We start from the raw sequence: 24,146 nt of genomic DNA, 5'->3' as shown, positions 1-24,146 counted from the left end.
GATAACTATTGGTCGGGTGTGCGTCTAGCCACATTTTCTTGGGCGCGCCCTACCTCAGTGCTGCAATGCCCCATTATCTTCCCTCAGTTACCAGACTACTGTGACTATCTCACTGTCTCCTAAGCTTCGTGATTCCTACTCAGCACTGTCTCTTGTTTCACCTCATCCTTCAATGCTGCCACATCCTAGGCATTGGTATTTCCCTACAAAGCACCCAAGCATTGCCATTTCCTTCATCACTTTTCCCCCCAACCCCACCATGCAATGCTGTCCCTAAAACCTCTTTCCAGTGCAGCCGGACCTCAAAACTCTCCCCAGATCACTGCCAGAATCTAAGGCTATCTGCCCCAGTGCTGATGAATCCCAGTACCCACCCCAGTGTTCAGACCCTGGGACACACCACTCCCTCAAATAGTGCTGCCAAAATGTGGGCATTGCTATCAGTACTGCCAGAGCCCAGAAATCATTCAGTAAAACAATTTCTACATTCCAGTTTTCTTTCAGCACAATACTGTAAGCTCCAGCTTTTCCGAAAGTATTGCCATGTTCTAGTACTACTGCTCTGTGCTGCAAAAGTCCAACAACTCCCATTGCTGTTGTTGAACAACTTCCAATTATCTACCATCATCCTGTAAACACAGATGTCTCTTTCCACGACAAATAGATTAATCTTGTAGTTTTATTTATTAGAGAGAGAGAGGGCTGGTGTTCAATTGCTGACTCTCACCCCCCCCCCCTTCAGTAGTGAGGTTTTCATTTGTTAAATAATGGAAATTAACATCGATCCTTTCCATTCTGGTATGGTGTGAATTCTGCATGCCATGACCTCGTGGAGTTGTCTATGCATAAGTGCATCATGCTGCATTTATCTATATTAAAAGGCACCTGTTAAATATGGACCAATTTCCCCATCCCATCTAAATGTACCTGCAGTCTGTTATTGTCATTTTAGATCCTTGCACCACACTTTGGCTGATGCAATGTACGGACAGTTTCCCAAATAAAAGAAAGACTTGCACTTCTGTAGCGCCTTTCATGACAACAGGACATCCCAAAGCACTTTATGGCCTACAAGTGTTATCGCTGTTGTAATGTAGGAAATGGAGCAGCCAATTTGTGTACAGCAAGCTCTCTCAAACAGTGTGATAACTAGAAATCTTTTTTGTGATGTTGATTGAGGGATAAATATTGGCCAGAGCACCAAGGATATGTCACCTGCTCTTTGAAATAGTGTCATGGGATCTTTTACATCTGATACGGTAGAGCTGAAAGGCAGCACCTTTGCCAGTGCAGCTCTCAGTACTGCACTGGAGACATGGCCTTAATTTTTTGTTTTGAAATGAAGAGCAAAGGCTCTATTTGCCAGTCTTTTGGGACTTAACTAGTGACTAGCCCTCACTAAGAAATACAGCCATGACTAACGACTTGCCCACCATTCCCACAAAACTTGCTTAGTAAGCTTTTGTGTGGTATTTTGTCAAAGGCTTTTTGGAAGTCGAGATACATGTAAACTGGGTGTCCAACTTCGTAACTTCCTCAAAAGAAAATCAGTTAAAGAGACAGGACTTACTTTTCCAGAAGCCAAGCTGATATTCCTTAATGACACCTCTTTCTTTCCAGGTGATAATCCCTGGTCCCTTCTGCCAACTTGCCAATAACCAAAGTTAAACTAAAGGCGCAACTCCGTCATTACTCCGCCGAAGCTTCTGGAGTCCACATATGCTCTGTTAAATGTGGAAACCCAGAAGCTGCTGTCAGTGATTCTACACTTCTCCAGAGGGTGCACTGTTGAGGTCTCCCCACTCTGCAATCAATTAGAAATCACTGAACTGGCGAGAACTTCCACTGTTGCACTCTTAGTCTTGCTCTAAAAAATTTTGGAAAAAGTTGCACCTTGTTGAATGAGGTGTAACTGGGTTTTTAATGGCGTACTATGTTTGTAATTACTGCTAAGCAGTCTCACTGGCCCTGAAGGAGTAATTTTATATTTGTTGAATGTCAAATTTTTTCATGATAAATCCCACATTTTTAATTAAAGTTTGATATTTTATCTTCTACCTTAATCCCATGTTTTTTATTCATTTCATGGGATGTGGATGTTTCTGGCAAAGCCAGCATTTGTTGCCCATTCCTAATTGCCCTTGAGAAGATGGTGGTGAGCTGCCTTCTTGAACCGCCTCAGTATATCCTAATTTATTTCACTATCTGAAAAAATTAAAACTAAAAATGAAAGGATTCAGTTGTATTTACTTCCTGGTTTGTGCTCTGAGAATACTTCAAAGCTTACCCTGCTTGATGACATCAAGGCTGTTAGATTTCTGGAGATCTCCTCGACTTGGCACCAGAAACAAACTGAAGTCAGGAAAGGGGACGTCTGCACCACAGAGATCGCTATATCTTTGTGGGCAGCTTTCTTCAAGGTCAGTGATGAGCATTGTTGGCTCTCAGCTGACTGCAAAATCCAGCCCATTGCCCTTTATAAATATGGGTACCACATGAACCATTCTCCAGTCCATGGGAACAATCCCGGTCCCCATTAAACTATTAAATGTGAACCAATGGTTCACGTTGCTATGAAATATGAAGCAGCCTCCATATATTTGAGCTCCCCAGGGTGCATGCCAACAGGACCCAAACCTAGTCCCATTTTGAGATCACTAATTCTACTTTAGGTTTAAGTATAGCATCAACCCTATTTTCTGTCATTGATAACCTGGCATCATCATCAGTAGTGAAGACTGATGCAGAATAGCCATTTTACATCATATATCCTAGGACTCGACCTCGGTCTGCCCTGTGGACGTCTTCATTGGTCATATATAGTTCTCATGGCCCTTTGATTTATAACATAGCTGAAAAAGACCTTGTTATTACTACAAGGTTATCACCTATTCTCTTCTCCAGTGCCTCTTTGACTGTTGTAATCAACTCTTCCATCGCCTCCAGCTGCACCTAATACCTGTCCCTGTTTGAGAGCCGTTTTCCTTCAACTTGTAAAAACATTTCTACTTTAGCCTAAATTGTCTTTAGACATGGCCAGTTGGCCGATGTAGTTTTATTTTGCTACGTGCTCCTCTTTTAACCCTACGGACTGAATGTCTTCCTTTTGTATAAGGATTACTTTGAAAGCATTCCACTTTTCTTTATTTCTATTATCTTCAAGTGGTAAATATCTCCACCTTTGTTACCTTTATTCAAGGGAAAAATGTTTGGGAGTATTTCGCAAAAGGTCCAAAGAAAAGCACAAGCAAAGTGATCTTAGTCACTCAAGTAGACTTGGTGTTTGAGTTCAGAAGAATTTCTTTGAGACCTTTTTTCACTTGGATGTGTTTTTTTTAAAAAAAATCCAAGTGTTTTGAATCAAATCTGTGAACATGAATTCAAAATTCTGTTTTTTCTGTTCCAGCCTGAACCACCACCTTCAAGTAAGTGGCAATTAGACAACTGGCTGAACAAGGTGAATTCTCATAAAGTTTCACCAGCTTCATCTGTGGACAGTCACATTCAGTCATCGCAGAGTCATGGTTACAAGAAGGAAAACAGAGACCAGAGCGTCACATACGAGGATCCAAGTGAATCCAAGGATACAACCACAGCCACTCCTGGGAGAGATTCAAGGAATGCACAGAAAGGATCAGAGACTAGAGGTCGTCAGAAGTCACCAGCCCAAAGTGATGGTAATACACAGAGAAAGACGGTTGGTAAAAAACAGCCCAAGAAAGCAGAGAGACCAGCTGTAACTGAGGAACCAAGAGGGGGGCTAAAAGTTGAAAGTGAGCCTACTTCTGACAGAGCGACTCCTATTCCTGCAAATCGTCATAAAGCTGCTACAAAGGGTTCTAGAAAACCTAGCACAAAGAGAGAATCCAAGTCCTCGACCAGGGCAACTATTGAAAAAAGAAAACATAAGAGTGCCAGCAAAACACCCCAGAAATCGAGGGAGTATGTTGAAACTGACTCGTCTTCCTCAGATTCTGAGCAAAGTGAAACTCTCCCTCCTGCTTCACAAACTCCAAAGTATTCAGAGAATAATAGGACTCCTGTCCATAAATCCTCTATTGATGGGGAAGACATCTTTTATCGGCCAAGGGTTTTCTCTCCTATGGAAGAGAAAGAACTCCTTTCGCCACTGAGTGATGTTGACGACAAATATCGCAACATTACTTCACTCATTGTTAGAATTGACTTAAGTCTGTTATCTAGGAAACCTGAATCACCTCGTAAGGAAACTGAGCAACCCAAAGTGGATAAGGAGATCTCTCTGGAAAGGCGCATGCGAGACACTCCGAAGCAGTCTACTGAAAAAAAATCAAATAAAGGCAAGCGAAAACACAAGGTAACTGCATTTTTGATTTATACGATGTTGCATTCCTTTCACAGTAAAGGAAGCAATTTAGAGATGTACTCAATGACCATTTTAGGAGTATAATTATTTGTTTCTTTAATCAAGTCTGTTTCAGTTGTAATAGGTGGTTGAAGTTTCAGTAGGGGACTACTTTGGGAATAGTGATCACAATTCCGTAAGTTTTAGAATACTCATGGACAAAGACGCGAGTGGTCCTAAAGGAAGAGTGTTAAATTGGGGGAAGGCCAACTATACCAAAATTCGGCAGGAGCTGGGGAATGTAGATTGGGAGCAGCTGTTTGAAGGTAAATCCACATTTGATATGTGTGAGGCTTTTAAAGAGAGGTTGATTCGCGTGCAGGAGAGACATGTTCCTGTGAAAATGAGGGATCGAAATGGCAAGATTAGGGAACCATGGATGACAGGTGAAATTGTGAGACTAGCTAAGAGGAAAAAGGAAGCATACATAAGGTCTAGGCGGCTGAAGAAAGACGAAGCTTTGAAAGAATATCGGGAATGTAGCACCAATCTGAAACGAGGAATTAAGAGGGCTAAAAGGGGTCATGAAATATCTTTAGCAAACAGGGTTAAGGATAATCCCAAAGCCTTTTATTCATATATAAGGAGCAAGAGGGTAACTAGAGAAAGGATTGGCCCACTCAAGGACAAAGGAGGAAAGTTATGCGTGGAGTCAGAGAAAATGGGTGAGATTCTAAACGAGTATTTTGCATCGGTATTCACCGAGGAGAGGGACATGACGGATGTTGAGGTTAGGGACAGATGTTTGATTACTCTAGGTCAAGTCGGCATAAGGAGGGAGGAAGTGTTGGGTATTCTAAAAGGCATTAAGGTGGACAAGTCCCCAGGTCCGAATGGGATCTATTCCAGGTTACTGAGGGAAGTGAGAGAGGAAATAGCTGGGGCCTTAACAGATACCTCTGCAGCATCCTTAAACACGGGTGAGGTCCCAGAGGACTGGAGAATTGCTAATGTTGTCCCCTTGTTTAAGAAGGGTAGCAGGGAAAATCCAGGTAATTATGGACCAGTGAGCCTGACGTCAGTGGTAGGGAAACTGCTGGAGAAGATACTGAGGGATAGGATCTATTCACATTTGGAAGAAAATGGGCTTATCAGTGATGGGCAACATGGTTTTGTGCAGGGAAGGTCATGTCTTATCAACTTAATAGAATTCTTTGAGGAAGTGACAAAGTTGATTGATGAGGGAAGGGCTGTAGATGTCATATACATGGACTTCAGTAAGGCGTTTGATAAGGTTCCCCATGGTAGGCTGATGGAGAAAGTGAAGGCGCATGGGGTCCAAGGTGGATAAAGAACTGGCTGGGCAACAGGAGACAGAGTAGCAGTGGAAGGGAGTTTCTCAAAATGGAGACGTGTGACCAGTGGTGTTCCACAGGGATCTGTGCTGGGACCACTGTTGTTTGTGATATACATAAATGATTTGGAGGAAAGTATAGGTGGTCTGATTAGCAAGTTTGCAGACAACACTAAGATTGGTGGAGTAGCAGATAGTGAAGGGGACTGTCAGAGAATACAGCAGAATAGACAGATTGGAGAGTTGGGCAGAGAAATGGCAGATGGAGTTCAATCAGGGCAAATGCGAGGTGATGCATTTTAGAAGATCCAATTCAAGAGTGAACTATACAGTAAATGGAGAAGTCCTGGGGAAAATTCATGTACAGAGAGATTTGGGTGTTCAGGTCCACTGTTCCCTGAAGGTGGCAACGCAGGTCAATAAAGTGGTCAAGAAGGCATACGGCATGCTTTCCTTCATCGGACAGGGTATTGAGTACAAGAATTGGCAGGTCATGTTACAGTTGTATAAGACTTTGGTTCGGCCACATTTGGAATACTGCGTGCCGTTCTGGTAGTCACATTACCAAAAGGATGTAGATGCTTTGGAGAGGGTGCAGAGGAGGTTCACCAGGATGTTGACAGATATGGAGGGCGCTAGCTATGAAGAGAGGTTGAGTAGATTAGGATTATTTTCATTAGAAAGACGGAGGTTGAGGGGGAACCTGATTGAGGTGTACAAAATCATGAGAGGTATAGACAAGGTGGATAGCAAGAATCTTTTTCCCAGAGTGGGGGATTCAATTACTAGGGTTCACGAGTTCAAAGTGAGAGGGGAAAAGTTTAGGGGGGACATGCGTGGAAAGTTCTTTACGCAGAGGGTGGTGGATGCCTGGAATGCGTTGCCAGCGGAGGTGGTAGACACGGGCACGATAGCTTCTTTTAAGATGTATCTGGACAGATACGTGAATGGGCAGGAAGCAAAGAGATACAGACCCTTAGAAAATAGGCGACGTGTTTAGATAGAGAATCTGGATCGGCGCAGGCTTGGAGGGCCGAAGGGCCTGTTCCTGTGCTGTAATTTTCTTCTTTGTTAATATTGGCTCCCTGACTTTTAACACCACATATATATATCGATATCGAGATATGCGATCGCAGAAGGGATCGGGGACCAGAAGCAGGATGGAGTGGAGAGCAGAGGGGAGGAAGCAGCGAGGCTGGAAGTGAGGGCCCACAGGTGGGGGGGTGAAGCGGTGAGCGAGCGGCCAAAGTGGGAGAAGTGGCGAAGCTGGGAGTGAGTGGACAAAAGAAATCCCAAATCACCATTTTGAAGAGCAGAGGAGTTATCCCTGCTTTCGTGGCCAATGTTTATCCCTCAGTCAACATCTTAAAAACAGATTAGCTAGTCATTATCAAATTGTGCACAGAAAACTCCCACAAACAGCAAATTGGCTGCCACATTTCCTGTATTACAAGTGACTAAACTTGAAAAGTACTTCATTGGCTGTGAAGCGCTTTTGGATGTCTTCTCATAACTTTCAAGTCGCCTTTTTTGTCTTTTGCATCAAGACGAGGAAAATAAAATGAGATGGCGCTAATTCCTCCCCTTTTTCTCTTTACTCAATTATTTTAAGTGAAAATTGCTGTTAATCTTGCACTTACTGAGCATTGTATAAAGAAAACTAGAGTGTTTACAGCAGGTTCCAAACAGCAGGTAGTAGAAGCCTGAAATAAGTTTAATGCTGCAGTTAAGCGTGGCTAGGAGAAAAAATGAATTTGGATTAAGAGTAGCATTATTTTAACAAAATAACATTCTTGGCATGTTTAATGTTGCTTCGAAGGTCACATTCCTGTCTGAATAGGTTTGTTCAACTGATTATAGCTACCAGATGTGCAATAATTTGCTGAGATAAAAGCTATTTCAAATTTAGGAACGTAAAAGTTAAAATACTAAGCAGAATTAAATGAAATCCCTCTTCCCTATATTTCCACATTCCTATTGCTGTTGTATCTGAGTAAATGTGTGATGTACTAAATGACCTCATAATTGGACTCTATTAGTGAAGTTACTTATAACTGTAATCGGTGCAAATCTGCAATGTATGGGAGTTTGAGATTTTGATAGCAATTATTTTGAATGTTTTTCAGAACGATGGGGAAAATGAGAGTTGCGAAAACAAAAGGCCAAAGGCAGAAGAGAGGAGTAATTCTAACCACAAGCCCTCCAGCAGTAAAGAGTGAGTATATTCTGTAGATTAATTTTTTATTTTAGATAAATCCATAAACTAACCTTTTCCATTATTACAAATTTTTTTGAAGTTCTTTTCCTTTCTAATTTTCCCCAATTTATCCTCAGCTGAACACAGCAGCTAATGGTGAGATACAGTGCCAGAGGCAGCCATAGTCCTCTACCGCCTCATCCAACAGACTGCGTACTCTGAGGAAGGCTAGACCTTGGTGTTTGATCATAGTCATTGTAGCAGATCCTGATCCTGATTTCACTCTGCTAGCTTAGACCACAATGGAATTTAGAGAACGCAATCAAGAGCGGGAGCCTGTTTGTCCCTATCTGTGTTTTTCTTTTTCGCTTCCCCACCCCCTCCACTTGCTTGTCTGGATGTTGAGGTGCATTGCTTCAGTCCCACTCCAATCTTGAGAGAGACTGATGAATTCAAAGAACAAAGAAAATTATAGCACAGGAACAGGCCCTTCGGCCCACCAAGCCTGCGCCGATCCAGATCCTCTATCTACACATGTCGCTTATTTTCTAAGGGTCTGTATCTCTTTACTTCCTGCCCATTCATGTATCTGTCCAGATACATCTTAAAAGGCGCTATTGTGCCAGTGTCTACCACCTCTGCTGGCAACGCATTCCAGGCACCCACCACCCTCTGCGTAAAGAACTTTCCACACATATCCCCCCTAAACTTTCCCCTTTCACTTTGAACTCATGACCCCTAGTAATTGAATCTCCCACTATGGGGGAAAAAGCTTCTTGCTATCCAACCTGTCTATACCCCTCATGATTTTGTACACCTCAATCAGGTCCCCCCTCAACCTCCGTCTTTCTAATGAAAATAATCCTAATCTACTCAACCTCTCTTCATAGCTAGCGCCCTCCATATCTGTCAACATCCTGGTGAACCTCCTCTGCACCCTCTCCAAAGCATCTACATCCTTTTGGTAATGTGACTACCAGAACGGCACGCAGTATTCCAAATGTGGCCGAACCAAAGTCTTATACAACTGTAACATGACCTGCCAATTCTTGTACTCAATACCCTGTCCGATGAAGGAAAGCATGCCGTATGCCTTCTTGACCACTTTATTGACCTGCGTTGCCACCTTCAGGGAACAGTGGACCTGAACACCCAAATCTCTCTGTACATGAATTTTCCCCAGGACTTCTCCATTTACTGTATAGTTCACTCTTGAATTGGATCTTCTAAAATGCATCACCTCGCATTTGCCCTGATTGAACTCCATCTGCCATTTCTCTGCCCAACTCTCCAATCTGTCTATTCTGCTGTATTCTCTGACAGTCCCCTTCACTATCTGCTACTCCACCAATCTTAGTGTTGTCTGCAAACTTGCTAATCAGACCACCTATACTTTCCTCCAAATCATTTATGTATATCACAAACAACAGTGGTCCCAGCACAGATCCCTGTGGAACACCACTGGTCACACGTCTCCATTTTGAGAAACTCCCTTCCACTGCTACTCTGTCTCCTGTTGCCCAGCCAGTTCTTTATCCACCTTGGACCCCATGCGCCTTCACTTTCTCCATCAGCCTACCATGGGGAACCTTATCAAACGCCTTACTGAAGTCCATGTATATGACATCTACAGCCCTTCCCTCATCAATCAACTTTGTCACTTCCTCAAAGAATTCTATTAAGTTGATAAGACATGACCTTCCCTGCACAAAACCATGTTGCCCATCACTGATAAGCCCATTTTCTTCCAAATGTGAATAGATCCTATCCCTCAGTATCTTCTCCAGCAGTTTCCCTACCACTGACGTCAGGCTCACTGGTCCATAATTACCTGGATTTTCCCTGCTACCCTTCTTAAACAAGGGGACAACATTAGCAATTCTCCAGTCCTCTGGGACCTCACCCGTGTTTAAGGATGCTGCAGAGGTATCTGTTAAGGCCCCAGCTATTTCCTCTCTCGCTTCCCTCAGTAACCTGGAATAGATCCCATTCGGACCTGGGGACTTGTCCACCTTAATGCCTTTTAGAATACCCAACACTTCCTCCCTCCTTATGCCGACTTGACCTAGAGTAATCAAACATCTGTCCCTAACCTCAACATCCGTCATGTCCCTCTCCTCGGTGAATACCGATGCAAAATACTCGTTTAGAATCTCACCCATTTTCTCTGACTCCACGCATAACTTTCCTCCTTTGTCCTTGAGTGGGCCAATCCTTTCTCTAGTTACCCTCTTGCTCCTTATATATGAATAAAAGGCTTTGGGATTATCCTTAACCCTGTTTGCTAAAGATATTTCATGACCCCTTTTAGCCCTCTTAATTCCTCGTTTCAGATTGGTGCTACATTCCCGATATTCTTTCAAAGCTTCGTCTTTCTTCAGCCGCCTAGACCTTATGTATGCTTCCTTTTTCCTCTTAGCTAGTCTCACAATTTCACCTGTCATCCATGGTTCCCTAATCTTGCCATTTCTACCCCTCATTTTCACAGGAACATGTCTCTCCACGCGAATCAACCTCTCTTTAAAAGCCTCACACATATCAAATGTGGATTTACCTTCAAACAGCTGCTCCCAATCTACATTCCCCAGCTCCTGCCGAATTTTGGTATAGTTGGCCTTCCCCCAATTTAACACTCTTCCTTTAGGACCACTCGCGTCTTTGTCCATGAGTATTCTAAAACTTACGGAATTGTGATCACTATTCCCAAAGTAGTCCCCTACTGAAACTTCAACCACCTGGCCAGGCTCATTCCCCAACACCAGGTCCAGTATGGCCCCTTCCCGAGTTGGACTATCTACATACTGCTCTAGAAAACACTCCTGGATGCTCCTTACAAATTCTGCTCCATCTAGACCTCTAACACTAAGTGAATCCCAGTCAATGTTGGGAAAATTAAAATCTCCTATCACCACCACCCTGTTGCTCCTACATTTTTCCATAATCTGTTTACATATTTGTACCTCTGTCTCACGCTCGCTGTTGGGAGGCCTGTAGTACAGCCCCAACATTGTTACCGCACCCTTCCTATTTCTGAGTTCTGCCCATATTGCCTCACTGCTCGAGTCCTCCATAGTGCCCTCCTTCAGCACAGCTGTGATATCCTCTTTGACCAGTAATGCAACTCCTCCACCCCTTTTACCTCGCTCTCTATCCCGCCTGAAGCATCGATATCCTGGGATATTCATTTGCCAATCATGCCCTTTCCTCAACCAAGTCTCAGTAATAGCAATAACATCATACTCCCAGGTACTAATCCAAGCCCTAAGTTCATCTGCCTTACCTACTACACTTCTTGCATTAAAACAAATGCCCCTCAGACCACCAGTCCCTTTAGCGTTCATCATCTGCTCCCTGCCTACTCTTCCCCTTAGTCACGCTGACTTCATTATCTTGTTCCTTCCAGGCTTTAGTTACTACCTCCTTACTGTCCACTGACCACCTCAATTGGTTCCCATCTCCCTGCCACATTAGTTTAAACCCTCCCCAACAGCGTTAGCAAAAGCACCCCCAAGGACATTGGTTCCAGTCCGGCCCAGGTGTAGACAGTCCAATTTGTAATAGTCCCACCTCCCCGGGAACCAGTCCCAATGTCCCAAAAATCTGAACCCCTCCCTCCTGCACCATCTCTCAAGCCACGCATTCATCCTGACTATTCTTTCATTTCTACTCTGACTAGCACGTGGCACTGGTAGCAATCCTGAGATTACTACCTCTGAGGTCCTACTTTTTACCTTGGCTCCTAACTCCCTAAATTCTGCTTGTAGGACCTCATCCCGTTTTTTACCTATATCATATGTGCCTATGTGCACAACGACAACTGGCTGTTCACCCTCCCCCTTCAGAATGTTCTGCAGCCAATCTGAGACATCCCTGACCCGTGCACCTGGGAGGCAACATACCATTCGGCAGTCTCGTTTTCGACCACAGAACCGCCTATCTACTCCCCTTACAATCGAATCCCCTATGACTATAGCCCTTCCACTCTTTTTCCCGCCCTTCCGAACAGCAGAGCCAGCCACGGTGTACCTTCAGTACATACCAAGGTCAAATCTCTATCATGCTGGTTGATATAGTATTACTAAAAGGCTGCGTTTACTGACAATGTAACCACTAGGCAGCACAGTACTTGCACATGCAGTGTCATGCACTGAAATGTCACTGTCTGCGATGCTTTTGGCAGTTATCGGTAGTAAAGATGGCGCTGCTTAATTATCGCAAAAACGAAAACAAATGAAACCCAAATGGCCACAGTGGCTGCGATCACGCCTCCATCCCACCCTCAACAGTACCCCGCTCCTTCCTGCCATCGCACTTCTCTTCGCCACTGCCTCCTGTGCCCGTGTGGTCGCCACTTGCTACCCGCCTCGCCACTTCTCCCCCCTCGACCACTCACCCCCCCCCCCCTCCCAACCTCTGGGCCCTTGCTCTTTGTCTCGCTGTTTCCTCCCCTCTGCTCTACCTCTGTTTCCCGCTCCCTCCTGCTCACAGTCTCCCTCCCGTCCCGTGTCCATCTTGTCCCTCTCTCTCTCCCCCTTTTCCCCTGTGTGGGGATGAAAGGCGGCGATCGCAGAAGGGATCAGGGAGCAGAAGCAGGATGGAGTGGAGAGCAGAGGGGAGGAAGCAGCGAGGCTGGAAGTGAGGGCCCACAGGTGGGGGGGGGGATGGGGGAGCGAGCGGCCAAAGTGGGAGGTGGCGAGGCTGGGAGTGAGTGGCCAGCAGGTAGGTAGGGGGGGGGTGAAGCGGGGAACGAGTGGCCGAAGGGCGAGAAGTGGTGAGGCGGGGAGCAAATGGCCAGTGGGGCGGGGGTAGGGGTGGTTGACTTGGGAAGCGAGTGGCTAGGTGGGGAGCAAGTGGCCCACAGGTGGGTGGGGGGAGGTGGTGGAGTGGAGAGCGAGCAGCCGAAGGCGGAGAAGCGGCGATGCGAGGAATGAGTGGCTGAGGGAGGAGAGATGGCAAGGCATGGAGCGAGTGGCGAGCAGACGTTGCAGTACGCGATGATATTTTCACGCAAATTAGTCCTGGCAAACAGGGTGCTGACATAGGCTGTGCATGTGCAGCACCATACTGACAGCAAGAATCCATTCTGCTGTGTATGTGTGAAGCTGGGAGCGCTCAGATGATGCGGCGCTGGCTGCATTGTCAGGAGTCAGTTTGTTACTGAAATTGCTTAGATTATATTTCCATTGAAAGAAACTGATGGATTTTATGTATATTTTTGCACTGCATAATTTGGAAGTTTCATGGATTGACCAGTGCGTACAGTATATTACAGTGAAGTAGAACAGGGAAACCCAAGTCAAGTACATCAGCATTCCATCCTACTAAAATGATCTGAACTGAAATCCGAAGCAACAGGTAAAATCAATGCCAACATTGTAAGAACTGTATGAGAGGGCTACCCATCTATCTTGAGTTCTGATGCTCCTGAAAGTTTCCCAATCGGTTTCTCAACTCACCTTCAATTTCAACCAGCAGCATCTTTTCAGAATCTGGTGCTCTCCCACCATTGGCCTGACCATGAAGAAAGTTATCAGTCTGCACAATCAAGAGTTTCACTCCACTTACTGGCTCTGTTTAAGATTAGACTGAGATAAGATCAGATGCTTACTGTACTGCCAGTGATTGACTTCATGGTCAAGCAGGCAGATAGAGACAGGACATGGCACATGTTTGCATAAAATGCAGATGCTGGTGAGTAGAGAAACTGATGAGGGAATCATTTAGAAACATTGCGAGGCAGGTATTCAACCATTGGTGAGCTCCAGAGTTTTAATACTCCACAGTTGCTGGGATGTGGCCTGCTGTTTAACATCTTAGCACCTGTTTATTCTGAAGGAGTAAAACTGATTTTATACCAATTGATAAACAGCTAAGTGGGGGACATGCTGTAGTTTTATTTGTAAAAAATATTGAGTTTACATTCTTTTCACAGCTCTTCAAAGCCAACTGCTGAAAGAGAAAAGGTGCCTCTATCTTCTCCATCTTCAAGTGCTGCACAAAAAACGCCCAAGACTGAGCACAAACATCAAAGTCGCAGGAGAACTGTCAATCAAACCTCCACCTCAAAGAACAATATTAGTAACACAAAGCAGAACAGTAGTAGCAATAATAGCAGCAAAAGCAATTCTTCATCTTCCAAGCATAAAAAGACAGAAGAAAAATCATCCACACGTCCTAAGGAGAATAGAGTGAGTCACTATTTTTTTTAATTTTGAAAATTTATAAGTAGTAAATTACGTTAATGTTCCAAGGTGCTGTTAGTATGATGCAGTTTACGACGGTCTGATCATTTTCCTCACGTTTCCGTGTTTCAAGAGAACTGCAGAGTGTTTATCCTGTTGTGGATGAGATAAATATGATAAATATGGGCAATCAAGTCATCATGTGCTGTGCCCACATACCTGCCTTGAGCCAATGTTATTGTGACTTAACACCAAATGGTGCATAATGGGGAATGAGGATAACTGATTCTCAGCTTGGTTTTTTTTTTAAACCACATGCTCACTCTCAACAACTGAGCTTGGTAACCCAATATGTAAGAAATCATGAATATGAGTCCATATCTTAAGGCTCTATGAAATTAAATATATTTAAGTGGAAATGTTTTCGAAAAGCTTTAGGAATAAAAATACACTTTTCTTTGCTCAGTAATGTGCAACAACATGCTGATGTATGGTTAGTCGTCATACTCTTATTTAAACCAACTTCCCATTTTCCTGTGGGTCTTGGGTGGGTATTGTCAGGTATTCAACTGTGTATTATCACAGCCAAACACAATGTTTTCACCTGTCATGCATACAAACATGCAAATATTCCAGCAAGGAATCACAGGATAGTATTCAGGAGTGAGAATCATGACTGATTTCAACCTCTGATATTTGCACCACATAATTGCCTGGTGAATGACCATCCATTAGAAAGCCCAGCCATCTCTTGCTGATCTTAAACTACCATCGTTGCTGAGTCCTTCACAATCAGTATCTTGAGGGCCACCAATAACCGAAAGCTGAACTGGACCAATCATATCAACACTGACTACAGAAGCAGGGCTGAGGTTGGTACTCTGGCAAGTGGCTCACCTCCTGACCCCTCGAAGCTTTTCATAAGGCTGAAGTCAGGGGTGTGATGGAATAACCACCTGCATGGGACAACACTAAAGAAGCTCAGCTCCATACAGCACAAATTTGCTTGATCGGTGCCTCTACTTTCAGTAGATACACCCTCTCTTTCATCGCTGGAATGTGACTGCATGATGAACTATAGCAAACCAAGGTAACTTCAACAGCAACTCTCTCCTCTGCAATTTCTATCAGGAAAGATGAGCAGCAGTGCTGTGGGAACACCATTGTCTCTAAGTTTCCGTCCAAGTCACACACCACTTGACTTGGAAATATATCAGCATTCCTTCATTGCTGGATCAATATCTTGAAATTCTGTACCTAATACTGTTATGCAACATAATCACTACAAGAATACCAGAAGATCCCCCAGATCATCTTTGGGCAACTAGGAATGGGCAATAAAAAGAGCCTTGCTAGATTCAGATAACTTTTTTAAAGTTGAGGCTAACTAACAAAACTTTGCAGTGGAGCAGTTGCAGCATCTGCTGCAATGCCAACTTCCCAGATTTCTGGGAATTCTGATGGATACCATCTGTCACTTGGCCCTGAAGAACTGCATCCATCATGAAAAAAGGTAAAAGGTGCTGCTTTATCTTTCTTCAAAGATAGTAAAATCACATTTCAGATCCTTAGTTCGGAGCTTCTAGTTATTTAGCAAATGGGTATTCATCAACCTATATGTGATATCCAGGACTAAGCTGTGAGGTAGATATTTGGGACAATGTGGAAGCAAAGAGTAGGGACACAGATTTATGCAAACCTGTGGCTTGACAGATAGAGGAAGAATCCAAGTTGCAGAGAACATGTTTCTGTCAAAAGCTTGATGTCAGTCTGGATTAAGCAGTTGGTGACAAGTCTGCCATGTGGCCTTGGATTTGAACATGTAAATCCATCAAGATGGCTAGCACATTGGAAGCTATCCCCTATGTCTCCTCCTCCATCATTGATTGATGTCTGTCAAATAACTGCAGAATCATAGTTTGATATCAGATAAAAGGAGGCTGTGTGTATGAACAGGCATAAAATAAGGTTTAGCACCAACTTTGATCATACTGAAAGATATGAGTTGCTGCTGAAATTCTACATGTCCAGCTGTTTGATAGAACCACTGTTGGGTGGGGCATGGTGTGTGTCCATACTGTGTCAGAGCACCTGACTCTTGTACTGATGTACATTGAAGTACACAGTTTAACTGATTTTGTTTTGTTTATAGTCACAAGAGAAAAATCCAGTTAGCTCCTTGAACCCTTTACAGTCATCAATGCCATCAGGGGATGGCTTAAAGTCAAGAAGGCCCAAACTCAACTTTGATGACCGGTAAGTACAATAGTCGTTCCTCTGATAATTAGAAAGGACGAGCTTCAGAATACAAATTGATCAGTTTTAATTAAAAAGAAAAATAATTTAGTCAGTAAGAGTTCAGGTTTGGTGTTGTAATTGAGTTCTGTTTAATTATCTATGTTACTTGTAATTGTTTATCTTTCTATTCATCTATAGCAATGGATTTACTGACTGTGTCAACATCTTGTAATTTAGACTCATTGCACAATCTCCAACTTAACTTATTCTTTCTCAGGACATCCAAACTGTGGAAAATCAGATCTTCGGTATTCTTTCTTCCAGTTAAAATCTGTCAGCATTTAAAATCCAGTCTTGGTGTCACCTAATTATTTCCTGATTTACCTTACCTGCTTTAATGTTTTCAGCCTTAGTGTTGCTCTGCAGTTCAGGTCCTTCATCTTTGTTAGTTTAAAAATCTGAAAATCAAAGGAGAAAATTGGAAGGAGAATATTCTCAAATACAAACAACTAAGTTTTATGAAATCTCTAATCAGCATTTTGCAATCAATAAGATTTTATGTTCATTGTATTTAGTTGTAAGTTGGCTATGCAGTTGAGCAATAATATTTCATTAGAACTGTTATGAGATGCATATTTTTAACTTACAACTGCAATGACAGTTGTATCATGAAACTTTTATTTCGCTAAAAGTTGCAGAAAATGGAGTAGCATAAATGCTCAGGTTTTAATCTTTTATTTTTATCAGTATGGAACTGGTGTCCCCCATATCATCATTTAGTATCTCAGCTTTTCAATGCAGTTACCAAAAGTTGAATTACAACAATGTTTAAAATGCTCTCATTTTATTGAAATTTATCCTGTGTTCAGTATGATTATTAGAACAAGAGTAGGTCATTGAGTACCTCAAGTCTGTTCAATTAGATCATGGCTGATCTGTACCTTAACTCCGTTTCTGTACTTTTGTTCCATAAGCCTTGATATCTTTATCGAACAGAAATCTACTGATAGATTTCAGTTGACTCAGCATATGCAGTGCCTTTGATCTGTATCATGAGATACCTTACCTAACAAAAATCTATCGATCTAGGTCCAAAAAATTACAATTGAACCATCATGCACAACCTTTTGTGGGGAGTAAGTTCCAGATTTCCACTACCCTTTGTATGAAAAAATGCTTCATAATTTCACTCTTGAATACCCTAGCTCTAATTTTAAGATTATGCCCTCTTGTTCTGCATTTCTGCATTAGAGGAAAGAGTAACTACCATACTAAATTCTTAATCATGTTAAATACCCTTGTTTCAGTTATGGTAATTGTTCCTCAACCTTCTAAACTCATGGGAATACAAGTCAAGTTTATGCAGTGTGTACTCATAATTTAACCTGTTCAGACAGATTATAATTCTGGTGAATCAACATTGTACCTCTTTCAGTGCCATTGTATCTTTAAGGTTCAGTGGCCAAAACTGAACACAGTACTCCACATGGGGTCTGACCAAGACTCTATTTCTGAAGCATCATTTCTCGCCTTTGTATTCCAACCCTCATGAGAGAAAGGCCAGCCTGCCTTCAACCTTTTTGTACCTGTGTAGACGCTTTGTTATTTGGCTACATAGTCACCTAAATCTCTTTGCTCCTCTGCAGCTCAGTTTTGTACCATTAAAAAATAAAATCCAATTAGTCTTCCTCAGATCCAGGATTGAGGCTCTTTCACAGTGCAGCATGTACTTAGCCCACATTTACTGCATTCTGCCAATATTGATAAATTCCCCTCGTAGTTAGCAACTATTCATGCAAAGGCTATTGTACTTTTAAGGTTAAAGTAGATAAATGTTTGAAGAGGAAAGTACAGGTTTGTGGAGCAGGAAAATGGGATTCGTTTTTAATTTGTTTTATGCAAGTCAACACATTCAGTGGGCCAAGTGGTCTGGTTCTATCGCACAAACTTTGCAAGACAATGTTAATATTCAAGGATCAAATATCAGTAACATTTGTGTAGTTTAGCTAATATTAACCAAGCAAGCATTGGGGGAAAAAACTTTATGCAATTGGACTGACTTGTCTTTATTTTTGGAGAATTGTAATACCAGCAATAAAATCACCAATTGGCTGAGTGTTTTGCAAAATGAACAATTTTTGTGATTTGTAAAATGGTACAGTACCCTCATGTTTATGTTACTGGACTAATAATCCAGAGGCCTGGCCAGTGATCTGAAGAGTTCAAATCCCACAGCAGCTGGGGAATTTAAAATCAGTTAATAAATCTGGAATTAAAATACCTCGTGTCAGTAATGGTGACCGTGTAATTACTGGATTGTCGTAAAAACCCATCGTCACTAATCTTTTAAGAGAGTGAAATCTGTCCTTATCTGGTCAGGCCTACGTGAGACTCCAACCCCACAACAATGTGGTTCGCTTGATAATTATAATAGTTGGTTTGAAGTAGTGCGATGGAACCAGACCACTCAGCTCACTGAATGTGTTGACATGCATAAAACAAATTAAAACCTAATCCCATTATCATGTTCCACAAGCCAGTACTTTCCTCTTCAAACATTTGTCTACTTTTCCCTTAAAAATACAATAGCATCTGCCTGAATAGTTGCTATCTGTTAAATGCCTTCTGAAATGGCCAAGCAAGCCAGTCGGTTGTATCAAAACTGTTATGAGCTTCACCACACGGACTGCAGTAGTTCAAAAAGGAACATCACCAGCACATTCTTGAGGGCAATTAGACATGAGCAATGGCACCCACATCGCACGGATGAACTTTTGAAAAACTGGTTTATTGCTTATTACTGATTTGCAACAAGCACCTCCTGGCAGCCAGCACTAAGCAAATTTGGCAGAACCCTGTGGCATCCTCCCTTTCAGTCACAATTGGTGCAAGGCCATGGAAAAATGGAAGGACAAGAATGAAAGTGGATGAGAGAACTTGTATTCTCACTGAAATAGTATGTAATTTTAATGCTGTCTTTGTGCATAACTGATTGCAAAAATGTAGTAATTGTATAATTAGCAAGAGTTTCTACAAATAGGAAAAGAGTAAGTAAAGTGAGTGTTGGTCCTCTAGAGAGTGAGAATGGGCAGTTAATAGTAGATAATAAGGAAATGGCGGATGAAATGAACAAATATTTTGCTTCTGCCTTCACTATAGAGGATAATAAAAACATTCCAGTAATATCTATAAATCAGGAGGTGGAAGGAAGACAGGAACTCGGTGAAATTACTGACCAAACTAATGGAGCTGGGGGCTGACAAGTCCCCAGGTCCTTATGGGCTTCATCCTAGGGTCTTAAAAGAGTTGGCTAATGAGGTAGTAGATGCATTGGTAATTTTTCAAAATGTGCTAGATTCTGGAAATGTTCCATCAGACTGGAAAGTAGCAAATATTCAAGAAGGTGGGGGGAGACAGAAAACTGCTAACTGTAGGCCAGTCAGCTTGATGCCTGTCGTGGGGAAGGTGTTAGAATCGATCATTAAGGAGGCTATGGCTGGGCATTTCGAAAAACTCCAGGTAATTGGGAATAGCATGGTTTTGTGAAAGGGAAATCATGGTTAACCAAATTATTGGAGTTCTTTGAAGGAGTAACGTGTGCTGTGGATAAAGAGGAGCCCATTGACGTACTGTACTTGGATTTCCAGAAGGTATTTGACAAGGTGCCACTTAAAAGGTTATTGCACAAAGTAGGAGGCCATGGTGTAGGGGGTAAGATATTAGCATGTATAGAAGATTGGCTGGCTGGCAGAAAACGGAGACTATGCATAAATGGATCCTTTTCTGATTGGCAGGATGTGATGAGTGGATTCCCGCAGGGGTCTGCTGGGGCCTCATCTTTTTACAATTTATATCAATGACTTAGTTGAGGGGAGTGCTGGCATGGTAGCTAAATTTGCAGATGACACAAAGATAGGTAGGAAAGTATGTTGTGAAGAGGACATGAGGAGCTTGCAGACTGATATAGATAGATTATGTGAGTGGGCATAAATCTGGGAGATGGAGTATATTGTGGGAAAATGTGAAGTTGTTCACTTTGGCAGGAAGAATAAAAGAGTATTTCATAAACAGGGAACAACTGCAGAAATCAGAGGTGAAGAGGGATCGAGGTGTTCTAGTGCATAAATCACAAAAGCTTAGTATGCAGGTACAGCAAGTAATAAAGAAGGATAATGGAATGCTATCCTTTATTACGAGAGGAATTGAAAATAAAAGTAAGGATGTTATGCTTTCTGTTATACAGGGCATTAGTGAGACCACATCTCGTATACTGCGTGCAGTTTTTTGGTCGTCTTATTTAAGGAAGGATTTGAATGTGTTGGAGGCGGTTCAGTGGAGGTTTACTTGATCGATACCTGGAGTGAGTGGGTTGCCTTATGAGGAAAGGTTGGACAGACTGGGTTTGTGTTCACTGGAGTTTAGAAGAGTGAGGAGAGACTTGATTGAAGTATATAAGATCCTGAACAGTCTTGACAACGTGAATATGGAGGGGATGTTTCCTCTTGTGGTTGAGTCCAGGACAAGGGGGCACTATTTGAAAATTAGGAGTTACCCTTTTCGGAGAAATTTTTTGAGGGTTGTGCAACTTTGGACTTCTCTGCCTCAGAAGGTGGTGGAGGCGGGGTTCTTGAATATTTTGAAGGCGAACGTAAGTAGATTGTTGTTAGGCAAGGGAATCGAAGATTATCGGAGTAGATGGGAGTGCGGAATTTGAGACCGAAACCGATCAGCCATGGTCTTATTAAATGGTGGAGCAGGCTTGACGGGCTGAATGGCCTACTTCTCCTAATTCGTATGGTTGTATAATTTGGCTCAATTTTAATTAATGTCCAAGCTAATACTTGAAATTTGTGATATGAGACTGTTCAGTAATTGCTGCAATTTGAATACGTAAATGTAGGGCCCTCTTTTTTTTTTTCCAACAGTAATGGTGGCAAAACTGTCAGCATTTGTCATCATTACCCGCAAACCTACAACAACCTCTGGAGTCTGCACATGTGCAGTTAAACACAGAAATCCAGAAGTTACTATGATTGATTTTACGCTTTCCCCATAGTGTACGCTGTTGAAGTCCCCATACTGCAATCAAGTAGAAATCACTGAACTAAGGAACACTTTCCCTTTTCTGTTTAGTCTTGTTGCAAAGACTCATGAAAAAATTGCACCTTGTTGAATAAGCTGGAATTGGGTTTTTAACAGCACGCTAAGTTTATAATTACTACTAAACAGCCTCACTGGTCCTGAAAAACCACATTGTATATTTGTGAAATGTCAAATTTCTCCATTATAATAACATTGCCTTTTTAATTTTTTGAAAGTTTGTTCATATTTCAGTTTTTAACCTTAATTCCACGTGTATGGCCCAATAATTTATTTTGCTCGCTAAAATTTTGTGAAAAATTCAGCGCATTCAATGTGATTGGCTGCTTACCCTGCTTGATAACATCACTGTTTCTGGATACCTGGAGATCCCCTTGACTTGGCGCCAGATTCAAACTGATGTCGGGAAAGGGGAAATCCACACCACAGAGATTACTAGATCTTTGAGGGCAGCTTTCTTAGAGGTCAGGGGTGAACGCTGTTGCTTCACTGTTGATCACAAAATCAGGGTCACGTATGTTTTCAAAATAGAATAAAATTTGGTTTAAAGTTCCATCAATTCTAAGTAATGACAAAGTGTTAAATTAACTTTGCAAGATTTGATTGTTAGAATGTCTGAATTATGGTTAGTGAAACAAAGATGCTAGTATCTTGCAGTTCTGAACTATGCAGAACACTAAATATCGAAAATTAGTTGTGCCTTTTTCAATCTTTTAGGTTGCATTCAGCAGATCATTACCTTCAGGAAGCAAAAAAACTTAAACACAATGCAGATGCTTTGGTAAGTACTTCACAATGGTTACTCTTTTTAGTTTAGTAACAAATCTAGATCTGGAGAGCAGATGAGAATAAATTAGTTGTCTTCCGGTGACATTGTTTAATCTCTTACTCAAAAGATGAAACAACTTTTTTTTTATAATGTTGGAGCCCAAATGCTCAGTTTGGGTTTTGGTAGCATAGTGGTTATGTTACTGTGCTAGTAATCCAGAGGCCTGGACTAGTAATCCAGAGACATGAGTTCAAATCCTTGCCACGGCAGCTGGTATATTTAAATTCAGTTAATTAAACCTGGATCAGTAAAATATGCAGGAGCAAGTTTGTAGGGAAGTTAAAGGTGTGCAAGAACTATAGAATAGCGATAATGGAGGACTTCAATTATCCTAATATACACTGGGATAATAATCGTGTAAAGGGAAGAGAGGGGAAAGAGTTTCTGAAGTGTGTTCAGGGGAATATTCTTGATCAGTATGTTTTCAGCCCAACAAGGAAGCAAGTATTGCTGGATCTCGTTCTGGTAAATGAGGTTGGTTAAGTGGATCAAGTGCAAGTAGGGGAACATTTAGGGAACAGTGATCATAGAAATAATAAGGTTTAGATTAACTATGGAAAAGGGCAAGAAGCAGTCTGGAGTAATAGTACATGATCTAGTCTTGTTTGCATTTAGCATGTAACTAAAATTTATTGTTCCAGTCTTGAGCAGGGATAAACAAGCTCTCTACTGGAGTGCAGCTGAACCTTGTTAAATATTTAGCTTGTTTAAATTGGTTTCTGTAGCTGTAGCAGAAATGACCCTCCTTTGAGTTTTCAGCGAGTATAAATACAGGGGTCTGGAGTGCAAAGTTGGGAGTTTGGTGAGTGAGGGAGTTCACTGAGGAGAAGAAAGAGGTGCTCCTTCTACCTTTTTCATCCTCCAGTAGTTGGTGTTTTCTTCCTTTATCTGCAAGCTAGAAGAGTGCAACTTAAGTCAATTGGTCAGTGAGTATCCACTGTAAGAGACTGTAAATAGCTGCCTGATAGAAAAATGTGAAAGTTTTAAATAACCCTCAGCTACCTACAGGAGAAGAAGCCGATTTGAGAGTATGGGACTATAATTCTACATTCTATTAGCCGCTAAGCGCATTGCACTGTTGAACTACAAGAAAGCCCCCAGCGATTTAACATCCGCAGCACTTAAAGCGGCCAGAAGCGCTGCGCAAACTACTACTGGCAACACCTATGCAGTCATATTCGGCTGGCCTCAGACACCGGAAACATCAGAGGAATGTATGATGACATGAAGACAGCTTTTGGGCCAACCATCAAGAAGTTCGCCCCCCTCAAATCTAAATCAGGGGACATAATCACTGACCAACACAAACAAATGGACCGCTGGGTTGAGCACTACCTAGAACTGTACTCCAGGGAGAATGCTGTCACTGAGACTGCCCTCAATGCAGCCCAGCCTCTACCAGTCATGGATGAGCTGGACATACAGCCAACCAAATCGGAACTCAGTGATGCCATTGATTCTCTAGCCAGCGGAAAAGCCCCTGGGAAGGACAGCATTACCCCTGAAATAATCAAGAGTGCCAAGCCTGCTATACTCTCAGCACTACATGAACTTGCCTGTGCTGGGACAAGGGAGCAGTACCCCAGGACATGCACGATGCCAATATCATCACCCTCTATAAAAACAAAGGTGACCGCGGTGACTGCAACAATCTCCCTGCTCAGCATAGTGGGGAAAGTCTTTGCTCGAGTCGCTCTGAACAGGCTCCAGAAGCTGGCAGAGCGCGTCTACCCTGAGGCACAGTGTGGCTTTTGTGCAGAGAGATCGACCGTTGACATGCTGTTCTCCCTTCGTCAGATACAGGAGAAATGCCGTGAACAACAGATGCCCCTCTACATTGCTTTCATTGATCTCACCAAAGCCTTTGACCTCGTCAGCAGACGTGGTCTCTTCAGACTACTAGAAAAGATTGGATGCCCACC

General features: G+C 42.5%; 1 protein-coding gene across 9 annotated transcripts in view; it reads left to right on the top strand.

Annotated features, from left to right (window-relative positions):
- The window catches only part of aff4 (AF4/FMR2 family, member 4), a 150,473-nt gene that overhangs the window by 90,899 nt on the left and 35,428 nt on the right, over positions 1-24,146 (top strand). For all 9 annotated transcript variants that reach the window (XM_068043847.1, XM_068043850.1, XM_068043852.1 and 6 more), the window contains 5 exons: positions 3,407-4,336; positions 7,805-7,893; positions 13,808-14,063; positions 16,210-16,313; positions 22,113-22,176. In XM_068043847.1, the coding sequence (XP_067899948.1) occupies positions 3,407-4,336; positions 7,805-7,893; positions 13,808-14,063; positions 16,210-16,313; positions 22,113-22,176 (1,443 nt within the window). The remainder of the gene's footprint in view (positions 1-3,406; positions 4,337-7,804; positions 7,894-13,807; positions 14,064-16,209; positions 16,314-22,112; positions 22,177-24,146) is intronic.

Source organism: Heterodontus francisci, chromosome 12, assembly GCF_036365525.1.
Source record: "Heterodontus francisci isolate sHetFra1 chromosome 12, sHetFra1.hap1, whole genome shotgun sequence".
Classification (NCBI taxonomy): Eukaryota; Metazoa; Chordata; class Chondrichthyes; order Heterodontiformes; family Heterodontidae; genus Heterodontus; species Heterodontus francisci.
This window is presented reverse-complemented; position numbering and strand designations above follow the sequence as displayed.